The sequence below is a fragment of the Sapajus apella genome, unplaced genomic scaffold, assembly GCF_009761245.1.
Source record: "Sapajus apella isolate SASKATOON/1434 unplaced genomic scaffold, GSC_monkey_1.0 scaffold49, whole genome shotgun sequence".
NCBI classification, from domain to species: Eukaryota; Metazoa; Chordata; class Mammalia; order Primates; family Cebidae; genus Sapajus; species Sapajus apella.
The window spans coordinates 10,400,867-10,428,428 of record NW_022436989.1 but is presented as its reverse complement, the minus strand read 5'-3'; the positions used below and the strand labels follow the sequence as shown (position 1 = coordinate 10,428,428).

At 36.1% G+C, this 27,562-nt stretch overlaps 1 protein-coding gene across 12 annotated transcripts in view; it reads left to right on the top strand.

The window, feature by feature from the left end:
* RYR2 (ryanodine receptor 2) overlaps positions 1-27,562 on the top strand; it is a 784,407-nt gene that overhangs the window by 309,520 nt on the left and 447,325 nt on the right. For 9 of the 12 annotated variants that reach the window (XM_032242431.1, XM_032242430.1, XM_032242419.1 and 6 more), the window contains exons 4-8: positions 2,729-2,749; positions 11,527-11,541; positions 16,278-16,352; positions 20,657-20,735; positions 23,281-23,393. In XM_032242431.1, the coding sequence (XP_032098322.1) occupies positions 2,729-2,749; positions 11,527-11,541; positions 16,278-16,352; positions 20,657-20,735; positions 23,281-23,393 (303 nt within the window). The remainder of the gene's footprint in view (positions 1-2,728; positions 2,750-11,526; positions 11,542-16,277; positions 16,353-20,656; positions 20,736-23,280; positions 23,394-27,562) is intronic. The other 3 variants (XM_032242428.1, XM_032242427.1, XM_032242421.1) reach the window with 1 other exon arrangement.

Here is a 27,562-nt window from a genome sequence, read left to right as displayed (position 1 = left end):
TAATTAAAATATGAACGCACAAGGTGGGTGGATCTCTTGAAGTCAGGAGTTTGAGACTAGCCTGGCCAACATGGTGAGACCCTGTCGCTACTAAAAATACAAAAATTAGCTGGGTGTGGTGGCGGGCACCTGTAATCCTAGCTACCCAGGAAGCTGACACAGGAGAATCTCTTGAACCCAGGAGGTGGAGTTCGCAGAAAGCCGAGATCGCGCCACTGCGTTCCAGCCTGGGTGACAGAGTGAGACTACGTCTCAATAAAAAAAAAAAATGCAAAAATAGAGACGTCATTTGAATTATCATTTGAATTCTCTTCCTTTCATATGCTTTAATTTATATATAATTTATAAATCATATGCTTTCATATGATTTAATTTAAAAATGATTACTTTTATATTAAACTCATGTCCTCTCTGCTAAATCAAGTTGGTGTTTAAATAATTATTGTTTCTTTTAAAGGAAATTTTGTTTTTATTTTTAAAATGAAATTGCTCTTTTTATTAGCATTAATATGATAAGATATTTAATGTAATTTCCCACAGGTATTAAAATAGTCATATTCTTTAAAGTAATAAAATCCGTATGTATTTTTAAAATTCCACATACTTAGATAAGTTATTGGAAAAAATGTACGTTTGTCTTACATGTTTTATAGGTTTGTAATTGCTTAAATTCTAAAATTGGCTAGGTTTACTGTAAATTTTGTATTTCCTTTTCTTGATTAACTCCAGTTGAATCATTCTCCTCTTCACTGTCTGCAGGAATTTAATTAAATGATTCTTGTTAACAAGAATAAGAGACGTGTCATGAAATCGTTCTGCATTGCTTATACATGATAACAACTTTGTTGTATGTTAGTCTTTTAACTGTGTGGGCCATTTGTCTTGTCTTGTGTGTCTAGCTGATAATTCACTTGCAGCACATGCTGTTGCTAAACCTTTCTTTGGGTATTTGGATATTCTGTTTATTCCGTTATTGCTCCTATTCTTGCTCCTTGAGGAACTGTGTTTGTTTTTTATAATACAGAACATTAAAGAGTTTCTGTTACTATTATTAGTAACTGTGACTCTTGATTAAAATTCTTTCCTCTGGAAAAATTTCATAACTTTATCTTTGCACTGAGAGAGAGAGAGAGAGAGAGAGAGAGAGAGTGTGTGTGTATGTGTGTGTGTGTGTGTGTGTGTGTGTGTGTGTGTGTGTGAATGTGTATGCATGTGTGAATGTCTGACATGCAGAAGTGAACTTGCTGATGGCAAAATACAATGTCTTTGATAATCACTGATAGCACTAAAAATATGGCATGTTCTGTTTTCCTGACAAATATGAAAAGGAAGTCATTTATTTGTTTTTTTAGATTTTTTTGGGGAAGAGAATAAATATAAAAATTTGTCCTTTTAGAGGTAGAAAAATGCACAACAACTGCACTGTTCTGGACATGCCTCTTTTGCTTCCCTTTGCCCCAGGATCTAAAGAAATGGATCCGTCATTCCAATAGGTTAATGTTTAAAAGATCTTCCACTTTCTAATAGCAACAAACTATCTTGAAAAATTTATAGTGAAAATCAGCCCTTTCTACTCAGTCAAGTGTTTTTCTTAAATAACAACAGTGTGTTTTTAAAATGCAAAGGAGGAAGTAAGTTTAGAACAGATTTTTCTGAAGACTAAGTAAATCACCAAAGAAGCCAAAATGCTCGGTTACAGGTAACCTATTGAATTTCATTAGGGCTTCATAACATTCTACCTGAAGTTTAGGTTGATATCTTAAATATCACTTTATAACATTTTAAAAAGAATCACTGTGTATGTTGCTTTTTATGCACATTGCTTCCCCGAAGCTTGCTTGCCAAGGCATTGGAGATTCCTAGCTAATATCCCAAGATTTCTGCCTAAGTGGCATTAGCTTCTTACCCAATTAATGAGTTTTGTAAGGAAAAAAAAATACAAATAATCTGTTATACGGGAAGGGTGTGAAGCAAACCACAGTTTGCACAGGACACCAATTATACATTCTATAGCTGGGAGGTGAGTTAAGAAAACTTACCTTTCAGACCTGAGTATGTCTCTCAGTGTTGAAATTTTTAATTCTGATTTAATCTTTGCTGACATATGGCTTTTTTATTTGTTCTATTTACAATGCGTGTATGATTATAGTCATGTTTTGAAGAGTCACATCATGATTGAGACTAACATTCATTTATAAATACAATTTTAAAAATAATTTGATTACCATATAACTTCAGAACTATTTGTTAAGGCATGCCTTTATATTGTGAAATTTTATGAAATGCTAGAAAGATTAAGAGAAATTTTAAGTGTCATGAGAGAAATTGTAGTTAGATACTATGTGTCTAAATTGTTCTTTTTAATTAAATCGATTTTTATAGTTAGAGGAGAGTAGTAGTCTTAAATCAGAAGGCCTATTGCATTTGAGAATTAGAGAAGTGTTCATGTTTGCTTTTGAATGTATTGGATTTTCATTATTTCATGTACCTGATGCATTTCCAGCCTAATGCCTTTTAGAGTTCTCATTACTAAATTAATTGAGTTCTTTTTGTCTAGTGAGATTAAATGTTGTAAATGAAAAACTCAAATACAATGTTTCCACTTTAGAATTGGAAATAGATGGTGGTGCAAGGACCAGATGGATTTTAATTCATTTAAATGATAGTAATTGAAACGTTGCTAGGTGTTTGTTTGTTTGTTATTTATTTTGGCTTTTTCTTTCCACAGCAAGTTGATGTGGAAAAATGGGTATGTGTTTCCATGTATTTGCAAAGAAATTGTGATCTAAAAGTGCATGTTTGCTATCGCCTCTAATCTTTTATTTTGCTTCCTAGTGTGGCTTGTACTATTAGTGTTCAAACTAACTGCTTTGTTGTCATGAACACGTGTTTTACAGGTCTCTAATGAGAGCCTTATGTTTCTGGTTTTGCTTCATCTGAAATGGGGCATATTAAAGTACTTTCCATCCCTAGAACCATATAGTTTTTATATAATTGGTTTTGTAATTATTATGTGCTTCTGGCCAACAGAAAGGTGTTTATTATTCATACTGTATATCTTTTGCAAAAAAACCTGGACTGTTTAATCTCAAAATTCCACGCCTAGCCTTATATTTTTGCATGTAATATAGAAGAAGATAATTATATATATAGTCATAGAGCCTTTTTTTTCTCTCTCTCTCTTTTTGGTATAGACAGAGTTTTACTATGTTGCCTGGACTGATCTTAAACTCCTGGGCTCAAGTGATCCTTCTGCCTCAGCCTCCCAAAGTGCTGGGATTATACACACGAGCCACCATGCCCAGCCCTGTATAATCTTAAGCAGTGAAGGTGAATGACTGTATCATGCAGAAAAAGGCAGTTACAGGATTCTGGAGGCTAATTCTTAGGACCTATGCTGTCACAAGTTGTGCAAATAAGTTATGTTGCTTCTTTTGGTCTCAGTTTCCTCATATGTTAGGAATAAATAAAGGAGAGAGGGAATACACCAAGGTGCTTTTCAGTACTTAACACACCAGAATTCTGAATGGAAATTAAAGTCTCCCCAAGACTGATATTCCTACTCCACTTTTTCCCAAGAGTATAAAACAGTGAGGCTTTTCATTGCTGAAATGTTTTGTTTTTATTTGCTCTGTGACTTATATGATAAATCCTTTAAGATGGACTTAACTGATAGCTTCCTTTTATCTTCATTATTTTTCTGGTCTTAGGATCCAATTTTCTTGATGCAATATTTTGAGAACTGTGCTATCTTTTCAGTGCCCTTTCAGTGTTTTCCAACAATTTAATGTTCACTTATCTGTCTTTGATTTTTTCAGCCCTTTAAAGACAGGAAACTCTTGTTTCTTAATTTGCCATTTGGTACTGACCTTCAAGAACTATGACTTCTATGTTCTATTGCTGAGAATAACTTAAAGTCTTCATCTCTCTCTTTATAACTCTCTTTATAACTGAACTACTGTTACTTTTGATTAACTATTTGTTTTTGACGTTTCCTACCTTTGTCTTTGATTACAGTTAAAGTGCGGATCCAAGTTTCACATTTGTCTTGTCTTAGTGAGGGAAGCTGCTTTCTTCTCAGAGCACGTATGATGCCTCTTTGTCCTGCCTTCCCTGGTATCAGCATCCTATGACATAGCCCTCTGTCCTTTCCAGCTCTGCCTCCCTTCACTTCCGTTACGCTATTTCTGTGCCGTATCTGGATTGGTATTGACCAGCCACTCCAACTGCTTTTAATTCTTTTGTAAATATAATTTGGCAGTAAATAAAATCTTTTCACCATTGTCTAAAAGTCTTCTCTGTTCTTCTGCAGATTTTGTTACTTTTTGATCTGCCTCACTGTGTTATTTTTTGTTGTTTATTCCTGTAATAATGTATTTTTATTAAGTTTACTTGTAAATTATTGTAGTGGAGATTGCCTTCTAGTTCTGAGAAAATATTTCAGGTATTTTCTTAGTTTAAAAACCGTGAGGCTTATGTTTGGCAGTGACTGGCTTTATCATCTTTATGTAGTCTCTTTATTGGCCATAATCCATGTTTGTAGAATTAGAATCTACAGTACTCCTTCTTTTTTCTTAAATCTAACTATTATGTCAATGCTAAAACATACTGACGCCAAAATATATGTTCATTTAGAAGTCACGTAATGAAAAGATTCTGCTGGGTTTTAGACTACTGATGATCAGTATGTGTAAATGTTTCAACATATTTTAGACTGGAGCTATTCCTTTCTTTGAAGATCTATCCAGTTCAAATGTTATGCTTTGGTCGTTACAAATTTGAAAGTCTACTGTTACAGATATTCCTTGAAGGCCAACGGAAAATAACTTAATCCTCTACCCACCTAACTCAGGACTATTCAGCCTGCTCTGTGGGGCTGAGCAGTCTCTCTCTCTCTCTCTCTCTCTCTCTCTCTGGTATAGACAGAGTCTTACTATGTTGCTCGGGCTGATCTTAAACTCCTGGGCTCAAGTGATTCTTCTCCCTCAGCCTCCCAAAGTGCTGGGATTACACACAGAGCGAGAGACTCCTCTGTCCCTTGGATTAAATTAGAACCCATCCCATGACCTCTTTCCTATTCCAAGAGTGAAATACCCCACAGACATTTCAAGTCATACAGATCTCATTTCCGTAATTAAAATGCCCAACCTGTATCATAAGCGAGCTTGAAGTTAATTTAAGTTAACTTGTCTGGGATGGAGCTGGAGGGAGGGACATCTGGGAAGCTGTTTCTTGCTTGCCCCGCTGGGTTTCATGGCCTACTTGGTACCCGGAGATTCTGCCATTCTCAGGTGCTATAGGAAGGAGATAGAAGAGAAAACTTGGCAGGAAAGGTCTGCTTTGATCACAGTATCATGCACCAGGCTTGCCAGGTTTCTAATGCTGACTTTCTCTGTGGGCGCTTTGCACTGGTCTTTCAGGGAGCTTCCATTTCCAGAAATCTCTGACCTGTGGTTTTCTTGTTGCAGACAGATGTGTCTCCACTGGCTGGTCAGTGGTGATTACTTCCTCTTCCTGGGAGCTCTTGGTGGCCTCTGATACAATCCCAAGATGGCTCTGTCTAGTATGGCCTCCATTTGCTTCTCAGTAGTGTGGTCACTTCCCAATTGCGGCCCTATAGGGCTACTCTCAGCCTTTTGCCTCTCGATCTCCAGGCATAGTCAAACACCAGTCTGCGGTGTCCCAGCTCCCGGGGACATCAGGTATCCCTGAAGCCACCCTTGCTAGGTTTGAAGTGAGGGCAGTTTAAGAGGGAGGCAGAATTCCAGGGCCACATGCACTTCCCTCATAGAAACTCTCTTTGCTGACTGGCCTCTACTGACAGGTGGAGGTGGGCAGTCAGCTAAGGGCAGCCAGTGGATTTGCAGCCACCCTCTTTGGCATCCCTGCTTAGGTGGCATATGAAATATGTTTTGGAACATGATAGAACAGGTGCTTCTCCACTTAGAACGGGGTTATAACCTGAAAAACCCATCAGAAGTTGAAAATATCATAAGTTAAAAATGCATGTAATATACCTAACCTACAGAATATTATAGCTTAGCTTAGCCTCCCTGAAATGTGCTGGGAACACTTACATTAGCTTACAGTGGGGCAACATCAGCTAAAACAAAGCCTATTTTATAATAAAGTATTGAATAATTTATTGAATGCTATACTGAAAGTAAAAAACACAGTGGTTGTATGGGTACTCAAAGTACAGTTTCTGTTGAATGCAAATCACTTTCACGCTGTTGTACGGTTGAAAAATCATAAATAGAACCATTGTAAGTCAGGGACCTTCTTGTGAATCCGCTTCAGAGACTGGTCATTGTTTTGCTTTGGGACAGATGTCCTGTTTTAACTTCCGCTATACTTGCTTGTCTAGAGTGGATCTACCACTGCCAGATTAAGACCTTTGGGAGCCTTACAAAACTTAAATATTGAAATTAAAATGGATTCTGTATAAATCTTCTGATAATATTATTCTGGATAGTTTCATCAAAGGTCCATCAATCACCTTCTCTTTCTTTCTCCTTTTTTTTTTTTTTTTTTTTTTTGTGAGATGGAGTCTCACTCTTGCCCAGGCTAGAGTGCAGTATCTCAATCTCGGCTCGGCTCACTGCAACCTCCGCCTCCCGGGTTCCAGCAATTCTCCTGCCTCAGCCTCCTGAGTAGCTGGGATTACAGGCATGCACCACTATGTCCGGCTTATTTATTAGTATTATTATTTTTTGTATTTTAGTAGAGATGGGTTTCACCATGTTACCCAGGCTGGTTGCAAACTCCTGAGCTCAGGCAATCCCACCCACCCCGGCCTCCCAGAGTGCTGGGATTACAGGCCTGATCTTTCTCCTTTTCTCCCTCCCTCTCTCCATCCCCTTTCCCTTAATCCCTTCCTGCCTTCATCTCCTTCCTTCTCTCCCTCATCAATATCTCTTTGAGCAGCTGTGCATCTGTTTAATCATAAGCCCACTGAGTTATCAAATGCTGCTTGTTACACTTTAAAAGAGAAGAAAACTTCTGAGTACTGAATAAGAAAGTGACTAATGGTCATTTCTATGTACTCCACCCCCAGCCTTTTTCTAACCTGTAGATTTGGTTTCCAATGTGGAAGCCTAGGATTCAGGTCATGAGTAGGGGTGAAAACAGCAAAAGGATGAAAGAGACTATGAAATTATTGTCTGTGAAACATTGTCTGTAGACTGAATGATGTCTTACACATGTAGTTTCTCTTAAAAAATATTGGGATGCTGTTGGAATTGTTAAAATTCATAATCATTTCAAATGTTTCTAACCAGAGAGTTGTTTAAAAATGCATTTTGACACATGGCTGCCATTATGGGAGGACTTGCAAAATGCTTTCATGCCGTCAAGGTTCATTCATGTTTGAAATGGTTTTTAAAACTATATGGAGTCTTCTGCAATCTGATATGGGCAATTTTTTTATGTGTAGGTGGTGATTTGAATATAGGGCAATCTTTATTTTTCTTCAGGACATTATTATCCATTTGCCCTCTGTAGAAATCAATGTGTTGTTTTTGATTTAAAGAAATTCTCTATCGAGACAAGCTGGGAAATGAAGAAAGCTCTAGATGCCTCTTCTACTTCATGTTTAAGGCATTTATGCAGCTCTTTGCTTTATAAATGTGTCACAGAGATAAAATGTGAGAACTTATAGTAGCTTATTGGAATGACTTATTTTTCTTTACCCTTCTAAAGAAGAACTAGATAATTATATGTACATATATATGTGAAATTTATTATTCTCAAAAGAAAAGACATTCCATTTAACTACTGTCTGTTCAGAGTTGTTAAGTTAAAAAAAAAAAAACCAGTTGCTACAAATCTGCCAAAAAATAGAATGAATTCTTTTTAAAAGTACCTGCATCTCATATAACTAGATTCCTGTGATGGTCATTAATATGAGTGACACAAGGGCATTTCAATGGAATGTTTTATGTCCATAATTGCTTATTCATGGACTGATAGACAAGCCTCTTTCAGATGATTTCTGTACCTGTAATCAACATGTCTGTCTTTTCAGAACATCTTGGACATTTTCAGCAGGGGAACCCTAGAAAGTCAAGCATTTCCATAGGTTATATAGAGATACTTTTTAAGACAGGGTCTTGCTCTGTCACCCAGGCTGGAGTGTGGTGACATAATCACAGCCCATTGCAGCCTCAACCTCTGGGGCTCAAGTGATGCTCCAACCTCAGCCTCCTAAGTAGCTGGGACTACAGGTGTGCACCACCATGCCTAGCTAACTGTTTAATTTTTTTGTAGAGATGGTGTTTCACTATGGTGCCCAAGCTGATCTTGAACTTGTGGGCTCAAGCAGATTCTCCTGCGCTGGCCTCCCAAAGTGCTGGGATTACAGGCATGAGCTACTGCACCCAGCCAGATAGTTTCATCATAAGTTGAGGTTTTTCAACCTCATATGCTATTAGATAGTGTATATTGATACATAGCTACCTAGAAATCCAAGTTTTTGGTGGTGAAATAACTTTCTTTCCTCAACATAATGAAATTTACCTGCTATTCCCTCACAAAGGAGAGGTTACCAATTGGAGAACTATGGAGAATCTTAGCATCTTGATACATGGAGAGGAAAAGATGACAAAAAGGCTTAAATCTGATGTGTATTTTGTGTGCAGAGTAGGGTATTTTGCCTCCTTAGTAGAAACTTCATGCTAGAATGACTTCTGAGGCGATTCTGAAATTGTTGCGTTTGATAATCCTTTTTAATGGCAAGTCCCCAAATATTTGGCGCTTTGTCACTAAATCCTTATCTATATAATTTTTGAGGAGGCATTTCAATAAAAGTTTCTTTTTAAAGTTCTAAGATAGGTCTTTAAAAGTGTTACTTTTTAAAAATCAGTTTTTAGTTCATTAAACTGAAATATCAGTTTTAAAAAATCAAGGTTGAACTGAAAGCCATCATTAGGATGGAGGAGCTTTTCCACATCACCCGAATTAGTTTTCTTCTTTGCACCAAGAACAGATTAAATATGCATTCTCTTGAAATCCAGTATTCATTAGCAGTTGTCAGAGTAAAGTATTGCTATTTGATTTTTCTATTCATAATCATTTGCATTTGCTAGGAAAATTCCTTAGGTCTTTTAGATCTACTACACTGCGTGGCTTATGCTTATAGAGAAAAGATGATTCTGCTTCTTTTTGTCATCCTTTTGCCACCCAGGGCCATCTACATGTGAAAATGTAGCGAGAGCAATTTCTCTTCCTGGCTTCCATGTTAATGGAGCATGTGCCCTCAGCTTTTGCTTGTATTTGGAGCTTCCTCTGATCTGTCAATTCTGGATTAATCTAAACCTGGGATGCTGAGTTACTGACACTTGCAGTTTTAGCCTAAAGAACCCAAATTCCCACCTTTGTGTTTCTGTGCAAATGGATCGTCATCCAGAAAGTTCTAAGACAGAAAGCAGGTTGGAATCCATGCTGTGTGCCTGTCCTGTAATTGCCCATATAGTCATCCCTTACTCTATTTTGTGTAATGAAATTTTAGCTCTTGTCTATGGAACTTCTCATGAGGGAAATACATCAAATAGTTAATTTACTAAACTTACTGTAAGCACAAAAATTACATTCTTCACACCCAAAGAGGCTGCTTTCTTCAATATTTATCTTTTTGTGTTTTTTTCTACTTTCCATCATATCCATTTTTAAAGGATTTTTGTTGTTATTCTTTTTTGGTTTGTTGCTTTTATCATACAGAAACAGTGCTTACATTGAATTAAACTAATATACTCATCTTTTTTGTTTTAATGCACTTTGCTTTCTTCTTTGCCCTTAATTGATCTTTTTGAATGTTTCCTGATGCTATAATTTTGGTAATATCTAGCGCTTAAACTAAATTGAACAAGAAACTATTTGTACAGAGAGTTAATGTCAATAATGCCACGAAGACCACAAATAATCTTTCATGTTCTTGATTATCTTTTGAAAATGACGTTTGTGTATTACATCTGCTCTTCTTTCTCATTCTACAGAAGGATATTTCAGCATTTGCTAATTTTCAGTAGTCATTCTATTTTATCGTGTATGCAGATTGCTCTCCTCTGTGTCTCATTCTTCTAGCAGTCAGACATGACTTAGCAATGCAGAATAGCAGACCTCAGTCGCTTGGCTTACCACTCCTTTTTATTGTTAACATCCTAGTTTTAAAGCAGTTCAACTTAGATACCTGAAAAAATCAGGCTGAGAATGTTTTCTAAAGAAAAATCTCCCATACCTAGCCTAATTTAAGAAAAAAGTCTCATAAAGAAAATATCTCTTACAAGCCATGTGCTATACCAAAATGTTAGGTTTTTGTGTTTCTTTGAAAAAGGTTTAATAATGATTTTGCCTAATTCTTTAGTGATATCTCTACCATTAGTGAGTCACATGTAGGAATATGATTGGTCAGTTTTCAACATGGAAAGTAAGTTTTCTAATATTATTTATGATTAATATCAGTTATAAAAATGTAACTAAACAGCCTGTATTTTCTAAGCCAAGGATGAAAGCTTCTTTACAGTTTTTCCTTAAAATTGCAATATTGAAAATAAGAAGATTAGTTTCAATAGAATTTCCCTTTAGTAATGAACATGTTACTATGTAAATATGTTTCAGGGAGAAGTTGTAATATCTACAAGTATCTATATTAGAAAACTTTTCCTTACTGTTTTTCTTACAAGCAGTGTCTCTTTGCATATTTTTTTTCCATAGGACTTAGACATCAACCTGACAACTAAATTCAGCCCTAAGTTTGGAAGTACATTTTTTTCTTTTTCATATTCTTTCATCTGTGTAACTCACCTAGGAATAAGAAGTCAAAGAAACTTTAGAGGTCTATAGAAAAATGAAATTATTTGTAAATACGCATATACACACGTACATACATACACATGTATACACATTATGTTTTGTAGAAAAAAGGGCTATTATAATTTATGAAAGGAGACTGTGTCATTTTAAGAGAAAAAGAAGTGTTTTTGTGATTTTTCTTTGAAATTCACCTTTCACAATATTCACTGTCTAAGAAATTGCTTACTGTTATTTTGCATGAAATGAGAGCCGCTCATTGCAGCATATTAGTTTACAATCTACCTTACCTGTTTTAATCTATTGTTTTTATTAAAATTGGTTGGGTTGCTGTTTGTTTCTATCACTACATTTTTATGCAAAAGATGAAAGTTTGTTTTTTTAAAAAGCATTTTCGGGGACCAATTTTTAAGATTATATCTTTTTGGTGCTTAAATAGGTTGTAAATGAAATCACTCGTTAAAGTAGAGCAGCATGTTTTCACAGAAAAAGGAAAACTGATGTAAAAACATTTTTAAAGAGTTTTGCTTGCTACGGCTTTCTCTAGCATGTAGTTGATACTAAGTTTTGCTGCGATAACACAGTGAATGTTTTTTATGTTTATTGTTTATGTAGCTCCATTTAGGATAATGGAGTCTTTATAAATAAGATATATTTTTAAGTAAGTCTTTGATATCATGTATATTTAATGTTTCCTCTCTTTTCCTTATGCCCCTACAGAAATTCATGATGAAGGTAAGACATCTTAATAAATATGTGATGTATATATATAGCAGATATATTACTATATATGGATTATATATGTATATAAATGCATATTAGTATATCTGTTATATAACAGATATATATATATATAACTATATGTCAGCTATATAGGTATATGATATTTTATATGTTTTATGTATGGTTATACAGATTTGTTTTACTTTTGAATCCATGTAACTTTTCTTAACCTGCTTTTAAAAAGTTTTTAAAAATTAAACTTTGGAACTTTTGAATTTAGATAAATCACATGTTTAGATTTAGCAACTCAACAAACAACATTTGACATTTTTGGGTCATATTGTAACATATTACATTTAATTAGCTAACATTAAGAATTTCTCTTATTAAAACAATTTTAATAGCTTGCCATTTAGAATGTTCACTGTGGGGATTATGTTGACTTTGCCTTTACGCGCTTTTGTATGAATACAATGGGAAATTCTTCTACTGGGAAATTAGGAGAGGCACCAAGAAATGACTTCTCCTTACTCCAAGAGAAGTGACAATAGTTCAGCCAGCCCCTTTTCATTTCTCAACTAAATTGGAAAGTGAAAAGATTGTAAAAATAGACAAATAAAAAGAAAAGAGTAAAGCATGTGGACATGTCATTGAAGGAATATGTAAGGACAAACAAGAAGACCTGACTATGGTTATTTTAGGATACATAATAGAATATTTTCGTTTCATTTTTGTATGCCCCCTACACTTCTCCTACAACATTTATGGGGTTTAATTTTTTTTTATCTTAAATGGCAAAAAACAATGGGTAGGTAGAAAAATTTATTGATATTCAGTTAATAAAGGCTTAATAGAATTTATAATTTTGAAAGAAATAGACTATGAGAAATATTAAAATTCCAAACATAAATGGAAAAGATTGCTTTGAAGAAAGGAAAGTGTGTTCTTGCCAGTCTGTTGAATTTTGTGGTTAAATCCATCATGTTTTATAAAACTCTGAACCAGATGCATTGAGGGACACCCTAAACTGGACCCATTCACTAACAGTAAGAATTTGATATTTTGGAAGGGATTACAGAACAGAGCATTTTTTGAAGCTGTCTGTCAACCAGGACATGGAACATGTTCCAGAATTTCAAATAAGTCGAGCTTTTATTTTTCAGTAGAAAATATTATGATTACATTATGAAGAGAGGATGTTAATCCCTGAATTAGACATATCATGAAACAAGTTTGGGTTGGAAAAATACTTAAAAACAGCAGCAAAATAGGAGTATTTCCTCTCCTTGCAAATACTAAGAACTAACTTATGATTTTGGGTTGGAGAAAATTTAGGTTTTCATGCTAAATCTGCATTTCCTATATTCATTTTATCTCATTCTTAATCCAGCTGTACGATCCTGTACGGGCTTCCCTTTGCGGAAGGGTGAATGAAAGGGTCGCCTGAAACAGACATCTTAAGGTCTCTTGTGAGAACAAATGGATATAAAAACCAGTGCAAATAGAAAGATGATGTAGAGTTAGTTAAAACCAGGTGGTATGCCTAAAATAATTTAATTAGGCCCCCAGTTCTTTTAACTTCGAGGCCAGAAGGCCAATAGTTATTTTCACACTTGCAATGGATGATCTGGAAAGGTTAGAATTGGATTAAGGGGAGGGCATATGCATGCAATTATAGTAATTTAAGTCACTTACACGGAAAAACATGCTGAATTTAATCTCGCTTTCACCTTTCAATCATGCTTTGCTTTGGGTTTCATATGGAAAAGGCATTAACTTCTTAGAACCAGATGGATGCTCTCTTGTTGTGGGAGTCTATTTTGCTAAACAGTGATGCATTAGGACTTTCCTAAGCCTGATCTGTTCCCTGAGGAGACTTTCCATGAAGGCACCATCCCAAGTAAGCCAGTCCATGTCCAATGGATGTCTTGACAACGTTACATTGGCCTTTTCAGGCAAATTTATCTTGAACTGAGGCCAGGATTCTCATTGATTGTTACAATCCTTCTGTGACCCTGTTGTGTGATTCACTATTTATTTTAGTTTTTAAAAGACAGGGTTTTACTCTGTCACCCGGGCTGGAGTACAGTGGCATGAACATAGCTCACTGTGACTTGGAACTCCTGGGCTCAAGTGATCTTCCCACCACAGCCTCCTAAGTAGTTGGGATTACAAGCATGAGCCACTTTGCCTTGCTCTGGACTGCCTGTATTTAAAAAACACAGAGCCTAAAACAAAAAAAGCAAACCAGAAAGAACAAAACACAGAGCCAGTAACTTTCATGTGTGTGTAAACCTCTTTAGTCATATACACACACACTTACACATATTATATATAAATGAAATATGTAGGCAAAGCTTTATAGTAAAAGAAGCACTTTCTGGATACCCTCAAGATCTTGTCCTTCACTTAAAAAAAATTTTTGTTGTGACTAGTATGGCTGTTTAAGTGGACATTGTAGCTTTAGAACTGAAATCTGGTAGGAAAAGGTGAGCTTCTTTCAAAGTAATTCAAACCAGACAACGTAAATAAAATTGTTCTTGGCCACAAAAATCAAATGTGGTATAGAAAAAATAAGCACTCTCTAAAGAGAGCCTTATTCTCTGAAGAAGTATAACTTTTCAGAGTAGACTTTTCCCTTCTCAGTTATGTGAAAAAAGGTGATTTTTTCCAGCAGTTTTTATTTTAATACCTTTTAATATCTGTTTTTAGAATAGTTGTGAATTTTTTCAAGCAAAACATAAAGTTATTTTAAGAAATTATATGGAACAATAAAAATGTGATATATGATTAGTAAAAAGGTTATAATAATATTGGATATTAAAGCATCTTTCTGCACTTCTTAAAGTACAGATCAGTATCATCACTCTTATCCCCCATTTTTTTTTTTTTTTTTTTTGAGATGGAGTTTCGCTCTTGTTACCCCAAGCTGGAGTGCAGTGGCACGATCTCGGCTCACCACAACCTCCGCCTCCTGGGTTCAAGCAATTCTCCTGCCTCAGCCTCCCGAGTAGCTGGGACTACAGATGCGCACCACCATGCCCAGCTAATTTTTGTATTTTTAATAGAAACGGGGTTTCACCATGTTGACTAGGATGGTCTCGATCTCTTGACCTTGTGATCCACCTGCCTCGGCCTCCCAAAGTGCTGGGATTATAGGCGTGAGCCACTGCACCTGGCCAAAAAATTTTAAAGACCTTCTTTTCCTGCAAAAAGAAGTACAAACTTCTTGTCATAATACTTTATGCCTTCCATGATCTTTCTCTGATCTAATTTTGTAATACCTGTGAAGTTTTTCTATGCAACCCAACACTAAAATCCCATGATTGTCTCCTCTTTCTTACATACCTTGTGATTATATACCAAGACCCCTTTGTACATACTCCTTAGTCAGCCTGACGCGGGCTTCCCCATACCCCGTTTTTCATTTGACAGTTGTTTATTGAGTGCTTACCATGGCCTGACTTCACGCTCAAAGCTGGGGGCGAAATGATGTTCAGGACAGTGTCATTATTCTTGAGGAGTTTTCAGTCTGATCAATGAGAGGAGGGTTCTTGAGGTGTAGAGTATAAGGCCAATATACAGGTATATAACTAGGGCTGGAGGAGGATGGGAAGAGTGACTAGCTTTGAGGAAACTGGATGAGGCTTCAGAGAGGCAGTAGTCTTTAGTCTGAGTTTCAAAAAGTAGAGGGGAAACAGTCTGAGTATAAATGGGTCCATGCAATTCAAACCTGTGTTGTTCAAGACTCACATGTACATACGATATGTAAAAATTTCATTTCATTCTTTAAAGGCTTTTAAATTATAAAATCAATGTATATTCTATACAGTTTGGAAGTTACAGAAGAAAAACCCTTCAATTATACGAATAGGAAAAAAACTGTTGGAGGCTTTCTTATTAAAAAGGTTTACAAGGCAGAGGAGACTACGGAGAGGGAATGTCATGTTCGGAGATGGGGCGGCAGGAAAGCAGTGTGGCATTTTCAGGGAAGGGAAACTGTTTGGGTATGTTTGGAGCACAGGGCAATTGAAGATGAGGCTAGAGGTGATTGAGACAAATGTCTCTCTGTACTTCTCAAAGTGGTCTCTGGACCGACAGCATCAGCATCATCTGGAAAATTATTGAAATGAAACTTCTCTGTATCTACCCCAGACCTACTGAATCAAAATCTCAGTGGTAAGGCCCAGGAATCTGTGTTTTTACAAGCTCTCTAGGTGATTAGCGTACTACAATTTAAGAAGCACTATTCTACTTCATGGAAAGGGATTAGACTCTCTCCTGTAAGCAATTGGGAGGAATGAGAAGTTTTTAAGCCTGGGGGCGTGTTATGATCAATTTTGTGTTTCAGGAAGACGTATTCATTGAACCAACATTTATTTAGTGTTTCTTGTATGCCAGGCATGCATGTAGGCACCTGGAATACAGTGGGGTACCATGGTTCCCACCCAATAATAGGAAATAGATTATAATTAAGTATACTATGAATAAATAACTATAAATTATAATTATTTACTGATACCAAGTTTATTTTTCAAGAGCTGGATAAAATGCTAACCCCATAATAGAGGTTGCATTAGCTTTATTCCAACGTACGCATTATTTCAACAGCACTTTGTTTGTAAGTGCTCTTAATGCATTCTTTCCTACTAACTTTCCTTTGAGAACAAGAGAGTATTTTATCGACTTGGTTAAGTTACTCCTTTGTGTTTTTCTCTTTGTTCTCCTTTTTTTTCTTCTCTCTAAAGACTGCTCAAGGTGGTGGTCATCGAACACTCCTCTACGGGCATGCCATATTGCTGCGTCATTCCTACAGTGGCATGGTGAGTACACCTTTATTTCACCTCCCTGTGGTCATGCTGATGCATTTGGGGATACACAGTCAGAAAATGCTGGGCGCATCATTTCTGCAGTGGTATTAATGAGCTTGGATGTATATGTTCTTTAATATCTTTGTGCCCTTGTTTCTCACGTAAAAGATGAAAGCTCAGATGACTTTTAAGGTCCTTTAATTCTATCATTATATGATTACCATTTTTACTGTCTTACTTTTGGTAGAGTACTTTTAGGAGGAGACAGGTGTAAGAGTCAAATAAGAGATATTTCTTTTCTGATTTTGTTTTAAGGGCTTCATTTATTAGAGAAATGAGATAGCTTTACTGAAAGATCAGATTTTAAAAATGTAGTGAGGTCCAGTATTAATTGTACTCACTAACTTGTTTTTCTTCTTCACTGGGCTTCTCTTTTCCCACAGCTGCTCCTTCTTTCACCCCATTATTCATCAGGCTTCTCTTGGGCACAGTTTTCTCATTCTCTGCCTCATATATGTGTATGTGTGTAAATATGTATATATGTAAATGTTTTAAATATATATTTTATAAATACTTTAATGTATTCATAGATATTACATATACAGCTGACCCTTGAAACAACACAGGAGTTTGGGTGCCAATTTCCTGGGCAGCAGAAAATCACATATAAGTTTTGACTCCCTCAAGAGATAACTACTAATATCCCCCTGTTGACCAGAAGCCTTACCGATACCAGTCAACATATATTTTGTATATGTGTTATATACCGTATTATAGTAAAATAAGCTAGAGAAAAGAAAATACTAAGAAAATCATAAGAAAAATATAGTTTCTATACATTAAGTGGAAATGGCTCATCCTAAAAATCTTCATTCTGTTGCCTTCGTGTCAAATAGGCTAAGGGGGAGGAGGAGAAAGAGAAAGAGGAGGAACTGGTTTTGCTGTCTCAGGAATGGTAGCGGGGGAAGAGAATCTGAGCAAGTGGGCCCATCAGTTCAAATCTGTGCTGTTCAAGGGTCAACTGTATATAAAATATGTAAAAATATGTACAAGTTTCATTCCATTCTCATGAGCTTTATTAAGTTATGAAAGCAATATATATTCTATATGATTTGGAAGTTGCTGAAGAAACATTCTGAGCACACTAATAGGAAAAATCTGTTGGAGGCTTTTAAAAAAAGTTTTAATCTCTTTCATCTTTAAGGTTTGTTTGTTTTTTAACATAATTGAGATCTTACGACATTATCAAATTTATATCCTTTTGTATTTTGAGATAGGGTCTTTCTGTCACACAGGCTGGAGTGCAGTGGCGTGATCATGGCTAACATATCTTTGAACTCCTGGGCTCAAGCAATTATCTGACTTCATCCTTCTGAGTAGCTAGGACTACAGGTGTGTGCTACCATACCTGGCTAATTTTAAAATTTCTTGTAGAGATGGGGGTCTAACCATTGCCTAAGCTGGTCTTGAACTCCCAGACTGAAATGATCCTCTTGCCTTGGCCTCCCAAAGTGCTGGGATTTTGGGCATGAGCCACGGTGCCTGGCATCATTTTTTCCCCTTTTATTGTAACATAAGCATTTTCCATGTTGTTTAAATTGTCAACATTATTTTAGTGATTACGTGATAGTTCAATAGCTAGAATATTACATAATATATATAATGATATACTGATCATTTCTTTTAAAAAGTAGATGATTCCCATATTATGTAAACTGTTCTAAAGCCAAAGGTTAAGTATCAATACCGCTGTCAAACAAGCACACACAAATTTTCAATCTCAATCATGGATATTTATGTGATAACTTGATTTTAAATATTTATTTAATGAAGTTCAAAAGTATAGGATGAGAAGCATGGGAAATACATAGGCATGATTTTCATGATGATTTAATAATATCATTTCTATTAATGTGTTATCACATAAATAGGTCAGATAAGAAAACGTGATTATCTTAGCAACTGCTGGAAATGTCTTTAATAAAACTCATTGCTCATTCTTAATAAAAACTAAACATTGATTATTTCCTCAGTGATAAAGAATATCAGTGTCAAATCAGTAGTGAACATTGTAATTGTGAAACACTGAAGCCATTTTTTAAATCAAATTAACTAAAATAAAAATGTTTTATCTACAATTGCTAACTAACATTGTTCTAGAAATTTTGGCTGACATGTCAAGATATGAAATAACATAAAACAGTTTCATAAAGTGGATGGATATAAGAAAAATATGTAAAAACAATTTGAATAGAATAGTCACATATTAAAATTTCATGTAAAGAATTTCACATTTTACAGCAATCAAAACACATAAACTGCATGAAATAATAAATGTGAAGGTTTCCTTTACGACAGCTACTCTCTACACATAATAGTTGGGTTAAGAGCCTGAACTTGGTTGTTAGATTTGGATTCAGTCTCAGTTTGCCACGTGCTGGACAGCCTGGGATATTTTCCATAATTAAGCTTGTAATTATATTGGAAAATTTTATGTATTCATTAAATAAATATTATTTGGTATCTCCTGTGTGCCAGATACTGTTTTAGGTCCTATGGTATAGTAGTGAGTAAGACCAAGTTCTTGCTTTCGTTAATTAACACTTGGTAGAGTAATCATAGTGTCTATCTCAGAGTTACTGGGAATATTAAGGGGAAAGTGTATGTTAATAGTTACAGTGCCTAATATTGTACTGTTATTGAAAAATATTACAAAAGGCTTTAATAGGAATCACTTTGTTTTTGTATGGGAAGTCTGATTATTGCAAAGTTGTTACCCTTTAAAAAAATAAAGGCAGATGTTAAGCACAGTTTATATATAAAGTCTATAAACCTAGGGGATTATCATGGGCTGCCTGTCTTGAGGTCAGACTGATACTTCTGCTGGGGCTAAAAACAGGCTTACGGACCCTGGAAGTCTCTTTACTTTAACCTTGGGAGCCATTGCTCTGCAGTTAAGAGTCAGAATCAGAGCCTGCAGGTCTACTTGGTTTCACATCCCCAAGGCACTGAATTCCACCTAACCTACCAGCATATCTGACACTGATATGCTGGTTCATCTGCCTTCTCAGGCTCACAGACATGCACTATGGGCCCTATACCATAATGGGAAATTTCTAGCCTTTGCATTAATTGTCCAGTGATTCTAGAGGGGCTTGCTGGCAGTGCAGTTGCTTGGTGACAGTACCATACTTAGCGTTCCTACCACGTTCATCTTTGTGTCTCTGTTCTTACAACACTTGGTGGCATGGGGGGTGGGAGCAGTAGGCTTTAAAAATGGTCCTAAACTTTATGTTCAGGAATATACAATTAGGAAAACCTAAGGGTGGGGAGAGTAAGGAGATGATGGTGTTGCAAGAGTTTGATTCCTCCTGCAGAAATGCACGTGTATGTAGACACATGAAAAACCTCATTTTAGTGCAGTGATACTCTGTGCACCAAAATAAATTCTAGGTGGATTTCAAAGAGTTAAACATTTTTTAATGAAAACAAAACTAGAAGATAAAAGAGAATACTTTTCAAATTTGTTTGGGAGAAAGATTTCTAACTGTCAGACTGCATTGTGCTTTTGCAGATGATCATGAATATCACATGAAGTTAGAGATGTACAAATACATCCCCAGTTGCTTGTCTTCCTGTACTGACAGAGAATATTTCCTTAGCCTTTTATGAGAGGAAAAGGACTACAATTCCTTTAGGATATTGCCCCTAATGCATGCTATTCTGCCTCACAGACATTTAAAAATCTGGGCTTTGTTCAGAAGCATCCAGATTTTCAGGAAAACACTGAGCATAGCAGGGATAGATGGAGGCCAAATTACAGGCAGAATAAGTCTCTGCTGATGCAACTATAAACCTTAGTAACGGCCGGTTGCAGTGGCTCATGCCTATAATCTCGGCACTTTGGGAGGCAGAGGTGGGAGATTGACTGAGTCTCGGAGTTTGACATCATCTTGGGCAACATAGGGAGATCTCATCTCTATGAAAAAAAAAAATTTAAGCGAGTGTGGTGGTGCACACCTGTGGTCCCAGCTACTTGGGAGCCTGAGGTAGGAGGATCGCTTGAGTCTAGGAGTTTGAGACCAGCCTGGGCAACATGATGAAACCCCATCTTTACAAAAAATAAAATTATTATCAGGCATGGTGATGTGTGCCTGTAGTCCCTCAGCAGGCTGAGGTGGGGTGATCACTTGAGCCCAGTAGGTTGAGCTGTGATCATGTCACTGCACTTCCAGCCTGAACAACAGAGTGAGACCCTGTCTCAAAAACAGACAAACAAAACCTCTACTTACAACTACTGATTTTGTATTTTTTAGTATCTGTGCTGCCTGTCCACTTCCCGGTCTTCAACTGATAAGCTGGCTTTTGATGTTGGCTTGCAGGAGGACACCACAGGTAAGCACCTTGTTCTGAGATGAAGCCTTGTTCAGAGAGAGCCTTGCAGGGATTGTATTAGAAGAAGCCAGAAAATATGATACACGGGATGAATGTTCTTTTGGATGGAGTCAGGAAAAAAATGTTCTAATGGAATTCATCCTGGAAGAAGGAAGTGTATAACATTTCTCTTGGGTATTTCCACATCACGAGTTGGATGTTCAAACTAGGCTTCAAACCGTATTCTTCTTGTAGGTTTGGATAGAAAACTAGTACTTACTGCATGATTTACGAGGTGTTAACCATATTAATGTGCATTAATTCGTTTATGAAGTAATTCTACATGTCTCTCATATTAAAAATGCTTTTAAGTCTGAAAATGTAACATACTTGATTCCGACATTCAAATATAAAGGCCAAAAATTAAAGTCTCATTCATTTTTCTGCCCACAGGGCATTCTTTTACGTATCTGTCCAAACAGACATTCATTTTCAGATTTGTGAAACAAAAATTTCTGTATTAACACTTTTATTTATTTTTGGGGGGAATCAAAATAGGAGAACACAGACTTTATGTTCTTCTGAATACTCTGTGGACTTTGCATTTACTTCATATACCCCTATAAAATTGGAGTATTTTGTCTTTTACAATGAGCATGCATCACTTTGGAGTTAAAAATAAAGACCAAGTAGAATAAATAATGGAAGGAAATAGTTCAACTTTTATTAAATTGTTACTTTCAAGCGTGAGATCAAGCTTTCCTCTTACTCCACTCCCACTGTTTACAATATTTTCCCATATTCACTAAATTTTTACAAACAAACAACAAAAAGGTAAAAATAAAGCTATGTTTAGCAGCCTGATAAACTTTTTAATAGACTAACACATCATCCTGTAGAAGGAATTCCAAGAACCCCAGGCACCAGAAAGATAAATAAATATATTATTCTGTTTTTGTTCTAAATAGGCTCCGTCATTCCTCTGTATTGTTGCTAGTTTTATAGTTTTCTTATTTTAATTAAGGTAATTCAGCACACAGTCAGATGAGAAAGTTGTCAGCTCTGTCTTCAAAAGAAGTAAAAGACAGACACAACCTAGAACTTGTTTTCATTCATTGAGAAGATTGTGTAATAGTCAAAACAAGTCAATGTTTCTCCCTACGTCCTGATTCTCTGATGCTACTCTATTTTTTCCCACAGTTTTCTATGTCTTTTGAATTTCTCAGTTATTTATTGTATTTATTATTTGTTGTCTGCCTACCTTCATCAGAATTAAACTTGCAAGGCAGGTAATGTTTTCTTCCTTGTTTCTGGATCTATCCCAGCCACTAAAGCAATGATTAGTCAATAGCGAGTGCACTATAAATGTTTGAGTAAATGAATGAAAAACTACCTGCAACTGTAAAAATGTGAATTATATGAATGAAGATAAAGAATTCTGCCAGGTGATATTCAGGTTAGATTATGCTTTGTATAAGAAAAGCACAGATTACATCTTGACTGCAGGAATACTTACAAAATATTATTTGGTAATTCATTTATTCGTGCATGCAAAATGAATTTGTATTGAGTGCTGATAATATGCTAGTAGGAGCTGAAGAAACCTCGGTAAACAAAACATACCAAGCCCCACTGTCAGGAATTTGCATTCTGGCATTGAGGAATTATCCGAGAAAAAAAAGAGTTATGGAAAAACCACAAAGTTGAGTGAAGGGAAAGAATGATAAATGATGACAGATGTCATAAAACACTACTCTCATCTGGGATAGCAGCTGCATTTGGGTCTTAAAAGGTATTACGAACAGAATGAATAATGGTGTGCTGAAGCTTATATGTTAGGCATTGGGAATGAAGAGTGAAGGAGAGACATGTGTCTCATGAGGCATATGCTTGACTTGTCCTAGAAGAAACTGGTTGATGTAAACCAAGATCTTTTATAATTCATTCTTCTACAGGATTCTCTTATATGTTACCTTTAGAAGAATAGTAAACAACACATTTTAAAATAACAAAAAAAGTAAAAAGGGGACAGGATAGTACAATCTTTAGATGACAATACATTTCATCCTTTTTTGAGTCAGTATCCCAAAACACTACCAAGAAATTTTTCAAAAAGTTTTTATAACACAATTGTCACATCACAAAACCCAGAGTCCTTATGAAAATTTGTTACATCACAAAACCCCAAGTGCTTATAAAAACAAAAGATGATTTTATAGAAATCAGTTGAACAATGTAATGACATGTGATTGTATAAGAATTAAATCAGATCAGTGTGAGTGGATAATTTAGTCTTACGTGAGTATAATTAAATATCCTTGTAAAGCAATACACAGTGGGAGAAAAAGACATCAACCTCCCCAAAGAATCACACCCAGTTTCTGTGAGAAGAAGATTAGCATCTTTTCCTAAGCTAAGTCTTAATTCTTTATCTTTTCATGGAGTAAGAGATTAATGTGCATTAATTCCAGATTTCTGAAAGTTGTGTTTTTAGAATCATTGGCAAAGAAAGTAGATTTTAATTAAGAGGAACTTTTTTGTGTTTCACATATCCATATCTCTGCAGGTGAGGCTTGTTGGTGGACCATACACCCTGCCTCTAAGCAGCGATCAGAAGGAGAAAAAGTAAGAGTTGGAGATGACCTCATCTTAGTTAGCGTGTCCTCTGAAAGGTACCTGGTAAGTGTGGAGTAGGATCAATTATCTGGTGATATACTAAATGACAAGTCAATAAAATGATCTCTTTAAGGTTTATATTGTAGATTATCTATGAAAATTGCTTATAAACACTCCTCTATCTCTATTAGATTAATTATAAGTAACTTCCTAAATAGAAGAATAATGTGATGTGAGTGGAAATATAGCTTATCAGGTTTGTTTAGGCAGGCTTCCCTCATGACCTTGAGATGCATGTTAATGATATTGATTGCACTTTTTATTAAATTACTTTATTAATAGAATGTAAATGCAGTCTAATCAGGAATTTAAAATTCCATGTCTTTATTTTCTGCCTGATGCAAAGGCTATATTATTGAGGTTGTGATTACCTATTTTGATATTTATGAAAGCAAATTATCATGTGAGAAACACTTGCCATGTTAAGAAAGGAGAAATAGACAAAATTAGGAACAGTTTGAAGTCTATCATTGACATTGCATTGTTTCAAAGAGTAGGGACTGGAAATGGGAGAATGAAGAAAGAAGTTTGTGTTTAATCATTAAATGCTGAATTAGTCCATTTTCATGCTGATGATAAAGACATATCTGAGACTGGGCATTTACAAAAGATAGAGGTTTATTGGACTTACAGTTTCATGTGGATGGGGAGGCCTCACAATCATGGTGGAAGGTGAAAGATGTGTCTCACATGGCAGCAGACAAGAGGCAAGAGCTTGTGCAAGGAACTCCTCTTCTGAAAACCATCAGATCTCATGAGACTTATTCACTATCATGAGAACAACACGGGAAAGACTTGGCCCCTGTGATTCAGTTACCTTCCACCAGGTCCCTCCCCAACATGTGGGAATTCACGATGAGATTTGGGTGGGGACACAGCCAAAACATATCAAATGCGTTTTGAACTTTTGTGGTGAGGTCAATGTGTATTTAACTTATTAAGTAAGTTGTAGTTTTGCCAGAGAATAGTCCTATACAGAAGTTTATAGTGAGTTGAAATGAAGATGTGAAGGATGCCAGAGCAAAATATTCGTTTTGTTTTGAGGTTGAAAAGTGACTAGATATAAAATACCTCATTTTATATATAGAAATGACTAACTAGATATAAAATGAGGCATTTTATATCTGTTCAGTCACATGACATTTTATGTGAATATTCATATGAAAATATTTCCATATGAATGTTCACATGAATAATTCCAGGCATCACAGTGTATGATGATTGAAACAAAAATCTGAAATAGAGCATGTGGCAATTTAGTAGATACCGGGTTACAGAAAGTGTTTTACCACTACCGTGAATCAAAATGTAGTTCATGTGTTACTGGTTTAGGGTTAAGTAAGTAGTTGGTACCCCTTTGTTCTATGAACACGAAATAGGGTCAGTTTGGGGGTGTTGTATGTCAGTTTTGGTTTACCAATACATTTAATTCCAGATCTGAAACACTTCTAGGAAGATTGGTTTTGTGTCGTTTTACTTGCCTTACAGAAGAGGTAGTGATGAAGACTAGGAAATGGTACAGCAGTGCCTCGTGTAACTGACAGAAACTATTAAATAGAGTGTCTGATGTTGCATAGCTATAGGGAGGCCTGGAGCATTTCTCTACTTTTGTCCCTTAACCAGTGTAGGTAGAAATAGTCACCATGCAAATTTCTAGGACAATACAGGCGTGCAGACTGTAAAATAACCGTTTATTAAGCCCTTCCTATATGCATGTGCTAGCTATGTTAAGGTGATGTATTTTGATCAGATGTGCAGTTTGAATTGTAGTTGTACCTGGAAACCCATAGCAGTAGAAATCATTCATGTACACTTTTCAATATATAAATTATACACATAGTTTTTCTTGATTTTGACATAACTGTGAATTTCGTTGTTGTTGTCGTCACTGTGTGCTTCTGCTGTGTATCAGAATTTATTTGACAGAATAACGTCATTACGCGCTGAAAAACTGAAAATTCAGACCTCACAGGGCCAGGACTTTGAACATCTATTCTACAACTACCTTTCTGAGAAAGCCGTCTCATTGTGTGAATTCTGGCTTTCTCGTTTGTAAAATGCAGTTGACACTAATAACAATACGTAGTGCCAAGGTTATTGTGACGAGGCAGTGAGATGATGGATTTAAATATGGGCAGAATTAAAAAGCACTATACAAACGAAAGTAATCAGAATGATGGTGCTTGAGGTTTAACTCCTATGGAAGGAAATAACCTCATGATTAATTCAAATTTACGAGTAATTTCCAAGCTACATTTTATTTTATTTTCTGTATTTTTTGAGACAGGGTCTTGCCCTGTGGCCCAGGCTGGAGTACAGTGGCTCACTGCAGCCCCAATCTCCTACCTCCCCAGTCAGCCTTCCAAGTGGCTGGGACTACAGGCAGGAACCACATTTGCCCAGCCTATGCTGCATACCCAATTATTTATGTTCTCTTTCCTGGCAATCTTTTGTATGGAGCTGCAAGAAAGCAGTCAACCAGGTTGTTAACATTTTGCTTTCATCTGATAATGAAGTCGTTGCTTTTATTGTTCATCTCTGTGGACCTAGCATATAGCAGAAACAACAGGAAAGGCCAGGGACACATTATTCATGCTTTCTATTCTCAAAGAATTAGTGGAGAAAACAAATCAAACACATATGAAGCTGTCTGAGGACATCGTAAGACAGTAAGTACACATTACAGTATAGGTTAGAGATGCTGAAGGATCTTCCTATGGGTATAGAGATGGTGAATTATTATCTTACATTCCCACCGTGGTGGATTAGTAGCAAGTATATGAAGTGCTATGGTGTGGATTCAAAGACTTATATGGAGGACTCAGTGAAAAGGATCTAGAGAAATTGAAAGATCAAGAAGTGAGTTCATAAAAGGACTTTGGGATAGACAGGGATTTGGAATAGTCTATAGAATAAACCCTGAATAACTAAAGATGAGCTGTATATGTATTTTTTGTTGTTGTTAGCATGAAGCCCGGCAAGTATTAACCTAGGTCAATCATGTAACCTTTTGAAACCCTTAGTTTCTTCATCTGGAGACTGGGGGTTAATAAAGAGCTTAACTCATTGGGAGTGATGAGGATGAATTGCGGGAATCCAACAAGCCTCATAATTCTGTGAATGGCACATAAAAATTGCTTAGTAAGTTACTGTCACTATTTACCTGGGAGATTTGTACCTGTTAAGAATGGTTAAAGAGGCCGGGCGCGGTGGCTCACGCCTGTAATCCCAGCATTTTGGGAGGCCAAGGCGGGCAGATTACTTTAGGCCAGGAATTCAAGATTAGCCTAGCCAAGGTAGTGAAACCCTGTATCTGTTGAAAAATGCAAAAATTAGCTGGACGTGTAATTTTATCTTACACCTGTAATCCCATCTACTCAGGAAGCTGAAGCAGGAGAAGAATCGTTTGAAACGGGGAGGCAGAGGTAGCAATGAGCCGAGATCATGCTACTGTACTGCAGCCTAGGCGACAGAATAAGACTCTGTCTCCACTCCCCTCCTCTCCCAAAAAAAAAAGAATGGTTAAAGAAACGGCAGATATTTAGCCAGAATAAGAGATAGTTGGTAAAGAAAGAGTGACGGAAACATTATAGGTGATACTAAATAAAAATCTATCATGTGAAAGCAAGGTTCCTGTTCTGAGGAGATGCTGATGTTGTTAAAAATAAGTAAGTTTAAAAATGTGTATGATAACAAATTAGTTAAAACTAACTTCTAAAGATAAACATTTCCAGTCATTGATTTTACAGCTCCTTAGTCATTGATGTCTATTGACCGATGAGCTATTTTTTTTCACTAACAGTGGTGGTTAAACTAAGATTAAACTCATAGTGTATGGGGTACACTAATAAAGCTTACAACCATTACAATGCTAAACTGGTGAAGACTGGTTTAGAGGCTGGTTTTCACCTGTCCTCTGAGAAGCTGCCTTCTGGACAGAAGGGGAGGCTGTGGTCAGCACCTGGGATTGCTCCTCTGTTGTCTGCTTTGTATACTGAACATTGAGGCACAATTTCTGAGGTATAAAGAAACTTAACCTCTAAAAATGGTTGTAAACGCCTTACCCAGATAATTTCTTTTCTCATTTTTGCCGTTTTATATTCTAATGTAAAAGGATATGTTAATCTTCTTTTCAAAAATATCCACAAGGAAATAATTTTTTTGCCCATATT